General features: G+C 60.7%; 2 protein-coding genes across 2 annotated transcripts in view; both read left to right on the forward strand.

Annotated features, from left to right (window-relative positions):
• Positions 1–3,072, forward strand: part of LOC119966903 (uncharacterized protein PF11_0213-like) — a 33,293-nt gene extending 30,221 nt beyond the window's left edge. Inside the window, exon 6 of the mRNA XM_038798860.1 lies at positions 2,884–3,072. Within this exon, the coding sequence (XP_038654788.1) occupies positions 2,884–3,072 (189 nt within the window). The remainder of the gene's footprint in view (positions 1–2,883) is intronic.
• Positions 3,073–6,363: 3,291 nt separating this feature from the next.
• On the forward strand, positions 6,364–8,142 carry LOC119966904 (uncharacterized protein FLJ40521-like). Its single transcript, XM_038798861.1, has one exon. It carries the CDS (start codon positions 6,364–6,366, stop codon positions 8,140–8,142), a length of 1,779 nt encoding a protein of 592 aa, XP_038654789.1.
• Positions 8,143–10,493: the final 2,351 nt, after the last annotated feature.

The following is a 10,493-nucleotide window of genomic DNA, read 5'->3' on the forward strand; positions in this document are numbered from 1 at the left end:
TGGCTGTGAGGCCGGTGGTGAATAGGGATCGCCGTGGCTGTCAGGCCGGTGGTGAATAGGGATCGCCCGTGGCTGTGAGGCCGGTGGTGAATAGGGATCGCCGTGGCTGTCAGGCCGGTGGTGAATAGGGATCGCCCGTGGCTGTCAGGCCGGTGGTGAATAGGGATCGCCGTGGCTGTCAGGCCGGTGGTGAATAGGGATCGCCCTGGCTGTCAGGCCGGTGGTGAATAGGGATCGCCGTGGCTGTCAGGCCGGTGGTGAATAGGGATCGCCGTGGCTGTGAGGCCGGTGGTGAATAGGGATCGCCGTGGCTGTGAGGCCGGTGGTGAATAGGGATCGCCGTGGCTGTGAGGCCGGTGGTGAATAGGGATCGCCGTGGCTGTGAGGCCGGTGGTGAATAGGGATCGCCGTGGCTGTGAGGCCGGTGGTGAATAGGGATCGCCGTGGCTGTGAGGCCGGTGGTGAATAGGGATCGCCGTGGCTGTGAGGCCGGTGGTGAATAGGGATCGCCGTGGCTGTGAGGCCGGTGGTGAATAGGGATCGCCGTGGCTGTGAGGCCGGTGGTGAATAGGGATCGCCGTGGCTGTGAGGCCGGTGGTGAATAGGGATCGCCGTGGCTGTCAGGCCGGTGGTGAATAGGGATCGCCGTGGCTGTGAGGCCGGTGGTGAATAGGGATCGCCGTGGCTGTGAGGCCGGTGGTGAATAGGGATCGCCGTGGCTGTGAGGCCGGTGGTGAATAGGGATCGCCGTGGCTGTCAGGCCGGTGGTGAATAGGGATCGCCCGTGGCTGTCAGGCCGGTGGTGAATAGGGATCGCCGTGGCTGTGGGGCCGGTGGTGAATAGGGATCGCCGTGGCCTGTCAGGCCGGTGGTGAATAGGATCGCCCTGGCTGTCAGGCCGGTGGTGAATAGGGATCGCCGTGGCTGTCAGGCCGGTGGTGAATAGGGATCGCCGTGGCTGTGAGGCCGGTGGTGAATAGGGATCGCCGTGGCTGTCAGGCCGGTGGTGAATAGGGATCGCCGTGGCTGTGAGGCCGGTGGTGAATAGGGATCGCCCTGGCTGTCAGGCCGGTGGTGAATAGGGATCGCCGTGGCTGTCAGGCCGGTGGGGAATAGGGATCGCCCGTGGCTGTGAGGGCCGTGGGTGAATAGGGAATCGCCGTGGCTGTAGGCCGGTGGGTGAATAGGGATCGCCCTGGCTGTGAGGCCGGTGGTGAATAGGGATCGCCGTGGCTGTGGGGCCGGTGGTGAATAGGGATCGCCGTGGCTGTCAGGCCGGTGGTGAATAGGGATCGCCGTGGCTGTCAGGCCGGTGGTGAATAGGGATCGCCCTGGCTGTCAGGCCGGTGGTGAATAGGGATCGCCGTGGCTGTCAGGCCGGTGGTGAATAGGGATCGCCGTGGCTGTGAGGCCGGTGGTGAATAGGGATCGCCGTGGCTGTGAGGCCGGTGGTGAATAGGGATCGCCCTGGCTGTGAGGCCGGTGGTGAATAGGGATCGCCCTGGCTGTGGGGCCGGTGGTGAATAGGGATCGCCCTGGCTGTCAGGCCGGTGGTGAATAGGGATCGCCCGTGGCTGTCAGGCCGGTGGTGAATAGGGATCGCCGTGGCTGTCAGGCCGGTGGTGAATAGGGATCGCCGTGGCTGTGAGGCCGGTGGTGAATAGGGATCGCCCTGGCTGTCAGGCCGGTGGTGAATAGGGATCGCCCTGGCTGTGGGGCCGGTGGTGAATAGGGATCGCCCTGGCTGTCAGGCCGGTGGTGAATAGGGATCGCCGTGGCTGTGAGGCCGGTGGTGAATAGGGATCGCCCTGGCTGTGAGGCCGGTGGTGAATAGGGATCGCCCTGGCTGTGAGGCCGGTGGTGAATAGGGATCGCCCTGGCTGTGAGGCCGGTGGTGAATAGGGATCGCCGTGGCTGTCAGGCCGGTGGTGAATAGGGATCGCCGTGGCTGTCAGGCCGGTGGTGAATAGGGATCGCCGTGGCTGTGAGGCCGGTGGTGAATAGGGATCGCCGTGGCTGTCAGGCCGGTGGTGAATAGGGATCGCCCTGGCTGTCAGGCCGGTGGTGAATAGGGATCGCCGTGGCTGTCAGGCCGGTGGTGAATAGGGATCGCCCTGGCTGTCAGGCCGGTGGTGAATAGGGATCGCCGTGGCTGTGGGGCCGGTGGTGAATAGGGATCGCCGTGGCTGTCAGGCCGGTGGTGAATAGGGATCGCCCTGGCTGTCAGGCCGGGTGGTGAATAGGGATCGCCGTGGCTGTCAGGCCGGTGGTGAATAGGGATCGCCGTGGCTGTGAGGCCGGTGGTGAATAGGGATCGCCCTGGCTGTCAGGCCGGTGGTGAATAGGGATCGCCGTGGCTGTCAGGCCGGTGGTGAATAGGGATCGCCGTGGCTGTCAGGCCGGTGGTGAATAGGGATCGCCGTGGCCGGTGGTGAATAGGGATCGCCGTGGCTGTCAGGCCGGTGGTGAATAGGGATCGCCGTGGCTGTGAGGCCGGTGGTGAATAGGGATCGCCGTGGCTGTGAGGCCGGTGGTGAATAGGGATCGCCGTGGCTGTCAGGCCGGTGGTGAATAGGGATCGCCCTGGCTGTCAGGGCCGGTGGTGAATAGGGATCGCCGTGGCTGTCAGGCCGGTGGTGAATAGGGATCGCCGTGGCTGTCAGGCCGGTGGTGAATAGGGATCGCCGTGGCTGTCAGGCCGGTGGTGAATAGGGATCGCCCGTGGCTGTGAGGCCGGTGGTGAATAGGGATCGCCGTGGCTGTGAGGCCGGTGGTGAATAGGGATCGCCCTGGCTGTGAGGCCGGTGGTGAATAGGGATCGCCGTGGCTGTCAGGCCGGTGGTGAATAGGGATCGCCGTGGCTGTATATTTGCTGGTGTTAAGGTGATTGCTGTGATGCCTCGCTCTGCTGATGGACCTCTCCTTGTTCTCACAGGCCTGGACACAGAGGAGTCGGACCTGGTTCTGAAGCCCGAGGATTTTCAGATGGCCATCGCCACCCTCCAACCGTCTGTCTCCCAGCAGGATCTTCGCAACTACAGACTTATGCAACAGAGACTCTCAGCTACGTGACAGGCTGGAGATCCCAAGATCCCAAATTTGGAATAGGGATTATGGTGTAAGAACATCAACTGAATTAAAGCGGATCACATCCACATGGGAATGAGGATACATTTTGGGATCTGTATGATTTGTAACTGTGTCTCAGGGTGGAAAGGCGGCTATAGCACAGTGGTTAGCACTGTGGCTTCACAGCGCCAGGGTCCCAGATTCGATTCCCGGCTTGGGTCACTGTCTGTGCGGAGTCTGCACGTTCTCCCCGTGTCTGCGTGGGTTTCCTCCGGGTGCTCCGGTTTCCTCCCACAAGTCCCGAAAGACGTGCTGTGAGGTGAATTGGACATTCTGAATTCTCCCTCTGTGACCCGAACAGGTGCCGGAATGTGGCGACTAGGGGCTTTTCACAGTAACTTCATTGCAGTGTTAATGTCAGCCTACTTGTGACAATAAAGATTATTATTATTATATTTGATTGGGTGGACATGTTTGAGAAACAGGACGTGCAGAGTTCATGCAGCCGCTGGAAGAGAGCAGGTACTCCGGGATAGGAATATCCGGATGGGAACAGGTACTCCGGGGGAGGAATATCCGGATGGGAACAGGTACACCGGGGGAGGAATATCCGGATGGGAACAGGTACTCCGGACAGGAATATCCGGATGGGAACAAGTACTCCGGGCAAGGAATATCCGGATGGGAACTGGTACTCCGGGGGAGGAATATCCGGATGGGAACAGGTACTCCGGGGGAGGAATATCCGGATGGGAACAGGTACTCCGGACAGGAATATCGGATGGGAACAGGTACTCCGGGCATGGGGCATCCGGATGGGAACAGGTACTCCGGGGGAGGAATATCCGGATGGGAACAGGTAATCCGGGAGAGAAGCATCCGGATGGGAACAGGTACTCTGGGGGAGGAATATCCGGATGGGAACAGGTACTCCAGGATAGGAATATCCGGATGGGAACAGGTACTCCGGGGGAGGAATATCCGGATGGGAACAGGTACTCCGGGGCAGGAATATCCGGATGGGAACAGGTACTCCGGGGGAAGAATATCCGGATGGGAACAGGTACTCTGGGAGAGAAGCATCCGGATGGGAACAGGTACACCGGGATAGGAATATCCGGATGGGAACAGGTACTCCGTGGGAGGAATATCCGGATGGGAACAGGTACGCCGGGGGAGGAATATCCGGATGGGAACAGGTACTCCGGGCAAGGAATATCCGGATGAGAGCAGGTACTCCAGGGGAGGAATATCCGGATGGGAACAGGTAGGCCGGGATAGGAATATCCGGATGGGAACAGGCACTCCGGGGGAGGAATATCCGGATGGGAACAGGTACTCCGGGAGAGAAGCATCCGGATGGGAACAGGTACTCCGGGCAAGGAATATCCGGATGGGAACAGGTACTCCGGGAGAGAAGCATCCGGGTGGGAACAGGTACTCCGGGGGAGGAATATCCGGATGGGAACAGGTACTCCGGGGGAGGAATATCCGGATGGGAACAGGTACTCCGGGGGAGGAATATCCGGATGGGAACAGGTACTCCGGGGGAGGAATATCCGGATGGGAACAGGTACTCCGGGGAGGAACATCCGGATGGGAACAGATACTCCGGGGGCGGAATATCCAGATGGGAACAGGTACTCCGGGGGAGGAATATCCGGATGGGAACAGGTTCTCCGGGGGAGGAATATCCGGATGGGAACAGGTACTCCGGGGAGGAATATCCGGATGGGAACAGGTACTCCGGGGGAGGAATATCCAGATGGGAACAGATACTCCAGGAGAGAAGCATCCGGAGGGGAACAGGTACTCCGGGGAGGAATATCCGGATGGTAACAGGTACTCCGGGGGAGGAATATCCGGATGGGAACAGGTACTCCGGGGGAGGAATATCCGGATGGGAACAGGTACTCCGGGCAAGGAATATCCGGATGAGAACAGGTACTCCAGGGTAGGAATATCCGGATGGGAACAGGTAGTCCGGGATAGGAATATCCGGATGGGAACAGGCACTCCGGGGGAGGAATATCCGGATGGGAACAGGTACTCCGGGAGAGAAGCATCCGGATGGGAACAGGTACTCCGGGCAAGGAATATCCTGATGGGAACAGGTACTCCGGGAGAGAAGCATCCGGGTGGGAACAGGTACTCCGGGGGAGGAATATCCGGATGGGAACAGGTACTCCGGGGGAGGAATATCCAGATGGGAACAGGTACTCCGGGGGAGGAATATCCGGATGGGAACAGGTACTCCGGGGGAGGAACATCCGGATGGGAACAGGTACTCCGGGGGAGGAATATCCAGATGGGAACAGATACTCCAGGAGAGAAGCATCCAGATGGGAACAGGTACTCCGGGGGAGGAATATCCGGATGGGAACAGGTACTCCGGGGGAGCAATATCCGGATGGGAACAGATACTCCGGGAGAGAAGCATCCGGATGGGAACAGGTACTCCGGGGGAGGAATATCCGGATGGGAACAGGTACTCCGGGGGAGGAATATCCGGATGGGAACAGGTACTCCGGGGGAGGAATATCCGGATGGGAACAGGTACTCCGGGGGAGGAATATCCGAATGGGAACAGGTACTCCGGGGGAGGAATATCCAGATGGGAACAGGTACTCCGGGAGAGAAGCATCCGGATGGGAACAGGTACTCCGGGCAAGAAATATCCGGATGGGAACAGGTACTCCGGGAGAGAAGCATCCGGGTGGGAACAGGTACTCCGGGGGAGGAATATCCGGATGGGAACAGGTACTCCGGGGGAGGAATATCCGGATGGGAACAGGTACTCCGGGGGAGGAATATCCGGATGGGAACAGGTACTCCGGGGGAGGAATATCCGGATGGGAACAGGTACTCCGGGGGAGGAACATCCGGATGGGAACAGGTACTCCGGGGGCGGAATATCCAGATGGGAACAGGTACTCCGGGGGAGGAATATCCGGATGGGAACAGGTTCTCCGGGGGAGGAATATCCGGATGGGAACAGGTACTCCGGGGGAGGAATATCCGGATGGGAACAGGTACTCCGGGGGAGGAATATCCAGATGGGAACAGATACTCCAGGAGAGAAGCATCCGGATGGGAACAGGTACTCCGGATGAGGAATATCCGGATGGGAACAGGTACTCCGGGGGAGGAATATCCGGATGGGAACAGGTACTCCGGGGGAGGAATATCCGGATGGGAACAGGTACTCCGGGCAAGGAATATCCGGATGAGAACAGGTACTCCAGAGGAGGAATATCCGGATGGGAACAGGTAGTCCGGGATAGGAATATCCGGATGGGAACAGGCACTCCGGGGGAGGAATATCCGGATGGGAACAGGTACTCCGGGAGAGAAGCATCCGGATGGGAACAGGTACTCCGGGCAAGGAATATCCGGATGGGAACAGGTACTCCGGGAGAGAAGCATCCGGGTGGGAACAGGTACTCCGGGGGAGGAATATCCGGATGGGAACAGGTACTCCGGGGGAGGAATATCCAGATGGGAACAGGTACTCCGGGGGAGGAATATCCGGATGGGAACAGGTACTCCGGGGGAGGAACATCCGGATGGGAACAGGTACTCCGGGGGAGGAATATCCAGATGGGAACAGATACTCCAGGAGAGAAGCATCCAGATGGGAACAGGTACTCCGGGGGAGGAATATCCGGATGGGAACAGGTACTCCGGGGGAGCAATATCCGGATGGGAACAGATACTCCGGGAGAGAAGCATCCGGATGGGAACAGGTACTCCGGGGGAGGAATATCCGGATGGGAACAGGTACTCCGGGGGAGGAATATCCGGATGGGAACAGGTACTCCGGGGGAGGAATATCCGGATGGGAACAGGTACTCCGGGGGAGGAATATCCGAATGGGAACAGGTACTCCGGGGGAGGAATATCCAGATGGGAACAGGTACTCCGGGAGAGAAGCATCCGGATGGGAACAGGTACTCCGGGGGAGGAACATCCGGATGGGAACAGGTACTCCGGGGGAGGAATATCCGGATGGGAACAGGTACTCCGGGGGAGGAATACCCGGATGGGAACAGGTACTCCGGGGGAGGAATATCCGGATGGGAACAGGTACTCCGGACAGGAATATCCGGATGGGAGCAGGTACTCCGGGCAAGGAATATCCGGATGGGAACAGGTACTCCGGGGGAGGAATATCCAGATGGGAACAGGTACTCCGGACAGGAATATCGGATGGGAACAGGTACTCCGGGCATGGGGCATCCGGATGGGAACAGGTACTCCGGGGGAGGAATATCCGGATGGGAACAGGTAATCCGGGAGAGAAGCATCCGGATGGGAACAGGTACTCTCGGGAGGAACATCCAGATGGGAACAGGTACTCTGGGGGAGGAATTTCCGGATGGGAACAGGTACTCCGGGGGAGGAATATCCAGATGGGAACAGGTACTCCGGGAGAGAAGCATCCGGATGGGAACAGGTACTCCGGGGGAGGAACATCCGGATGGGAACAGGTACTCCGGGGGAGGAATATCCGGATGGGAACAGGTACTCCGGGGGAGGAATATCCGGATGGGAACAGGTACTCCGGGGGAGGAATATCCGGATGGGAACAGGTACTCCGGACAGGAATATCCGGATGGGAACAGGTACTCCGGGCAAGGAATATCCGGATGGGAACAGGTACTCCGGGGGAGGAATATCCAGATGGGAACAGGTACTCCGGGCATGGGGCATCCGGATGGGAACAGGTACTCCGGGGGAGGAATATCCGGATGGGAACAGGTAATCCGGGAGAGAAGCATCCGGATGGGAACAGGTACTCCGGGGGAGGAATATCCGGATGGGAACAGGTACTCTGGGGGAGGAATATCCGGATGGGAACAGGTAATCCGGGAGAGAAGCATCCGGATGGGAACAGGTACTCCGGGGGAGGAATATCCGGATGGGAACAGGTACTCCGGGATAGGAATATCCGGATGGGAACAGGTACTCCGGGAGAGGAATATCCGGATGGGAACAGGTACTCTGGGAGAGAAGCATCCGGATGGGAACAGGTACTCTCGGGAGGAACATCCAGATGGGAACAGTGTTTAGTGGGAATGATTCTCGACACAGTTTGTTGTATTGCACCGGAGGGGAGCAGTGGCGGGGGGGGGGGGGGGGGGGGCGGTTGGGGGGGGGGGGGCGGAGTGCTGAGCGGGTGATTGGCTTGGGGGTGGAAGGGGTGCTGCTTTGCTGACCGATGGGGAGCCAGTTGTTGGGAATGGATGGAGAGTCGGGCTGGGGGGGCCTCCGGCGGGGGGGCTGGAGCGAGCGGGGGGCACGTGGCTGGCCGAAAAAGGGAGGTGGCTAGTCGGCAGGGAGAGGGGGGGGGTCAACCGTCCCACCCCGTCCAGGCTGATCACGTGGAACGTGAGGGGCCTGAACGGGCTGGTCAGGAGGTCCCGCGTGTTTTCGCATCTAAAGGGGTTGAAGGTGCACGTGGCAATGCTACAGGAGACGCACTTAAAACTCGCTGACCAGGCGAGGTTAAGGATGGGATGGGTGGCCCAGGTGTCCCACTCGGGGCTAGACTCAAAGACCAGAGGGGTGGCAATTCTGATTAGTAAACGGGTGGCGTTTCAGGCAGGGAGCATTGTGGCGGACAAGGGGGGGCAGGTATATAATGGTGAGTGGCAGGTTACAGGGGGCCTGGGTGGTGTTGGTGAACGTGTATGCCCCGAACTGGGATGATTCGGAATTCATGAGGCGCATGCTGGCACCGATCCGACACTTGGAGTCAAGTAACTTGATCGGGGGGGGGGGGGGGACTTTAATACGATCTTGGTTCCAGCGCTGGACCAGTCTAAGTCCAGGTCGGGAAAGAGGCCGGCGGTGGCCAGGGCCCTGTGGGAGTTCATGGATCAGATTGGGGGGCATGGACCCGTGGAGATTCGGGCGGCCACGGGCGAAGGAGTTCTCCTTGTTCTCCCACATCCATAAAGTCTACTCACGGATTGACGTCTTTGTGTTGAGCAGGGCGTTAATCCCGAGGGTGGAGGGGGCTGAGTATCCGGCCATTGCGGTCTCGGACCATGCCCTACATCGGGAGGACCTGCGACTGGGGGCTGCACCCTCTCTGGAGACTGGATGTGGGGCTGCTAGCGGATGAAGAGGTGTGTGGGCGGATAAGGAGAAGCATTCAGAACTATGTGATAACGAATGACACAGGGGGAGGTAACAGTGGCAGCGGTTTGGGAGGCAGTGAAGGTGGCCATCAGGGGGGAGTTAATCTCTATTGGGTCCCACAGAGAGGAGAGGGAGAGGGCGGAGAGGGAGAGGCTGGTGGGAGAGATACTTAGGGTAGACAGGAAGTATGCGGAGGCCCCCCGGGGAGGGGCTGCTAAAGGAGTGCTGGGGATTACAGGCGGAGTTTGATTTGCTGACCACGGGGAAGGCGGAGGCACAGCTGAGGAAGGTGAAAGGGGCAGTGTACGAGTATGGGGAGAAAGCCAGCAGGATGCTGGCGCATCAACTGCGCAGGAGGGAGGCTGCCAGGGAGATCAGGGGAGTGCGGGATAAGGAAGGTAACACGGTGTTGAGCCCAGAGAGGATCAATGAAATCTTCAAGGTGTTCTACGGGAAGCGGTACGAGTCCGAACCCCCGAGGGGAGGGGAAGGGATGAAGCAATTTATGGATCGATTGAGGTACCCAAGGGTGAATGAGGAGCGGGTGGAGGGGCTGGGGGCCCCGATTGAGTTGGAGGAGGTAGTTAAGGGGCTGGCAAGCATGCAGTCGGGCAAGGCCCCGGGTCCGGACGGATTCTCTGTAGAAGTTCTCGGAGCTGCTAAGCCCACTCCAGCTCAGAACCTTTAACAAGGCGAAGAAGAGAGGAGCCCCCCCCCCCCCCCCCCGGGAGAGAGGAGCCCCCCCCCCCCCCCCGGGAGAGAGGAGCCCCCCCCCCTGGGAGAGAGGAGCTCTCCCCCCCCCCCGCCCCGGGAGAGAGGAGCCCTCCCCCCTGGGAGAGAGGAGCCCCCCTCCCCCCTGGGAGAGAGGAGCCCCCCCCCCCTGGGAGAGAGGAGCCCTCCCCCCTGGGAGAGAGGAGCCCTCCCCCGGGAGAGAGGAGCCCCCCCCCCCTGGGAGAGAGGAGCCCCCCCCCCCTGGGAGAGAGGAGCCCTCCCCCCCCCCCCGCTGGGAGAGAGGAGCCCCCCCCCTGGGAGAGAGGAGCCCCCCCCCCCTTGGGAGAGAGGAGCCCTCCCCTCCCCCCCCCCCCCTGGGAGAGAGGAGCCCTGCCCGCCCCCCCCCCCTGGGAGGGAGGAGCCCCCCCCCCGGGAGAGAGGAGCCCTCCCCCCCCCCCCCCCCCCCGGGAGAGAGGAGCCCTCCCCCCTGGGAGAGAGGAGCCCCCCTCCCCCCTGGGAGAGAGGAGCCCTCCCCCGGGAGAGAGGAGCCCCCCCCCCTGGGAGAG

Source organism: Scyliorhinus canicula, chromosome 6, assembly GCF_902713615.1.
Source record: "Scyliorhinus canicula chromosome 6, sScyCan1.1, whole genome shotgun sequence".
Lineage (NCBI taxonomy): Eukaryota > Metazoa > Chordata > Chondrichthyes > Carcharhiniformes > Scyliorhinidae > Scyliorhinus > Scyliorhinus canicula.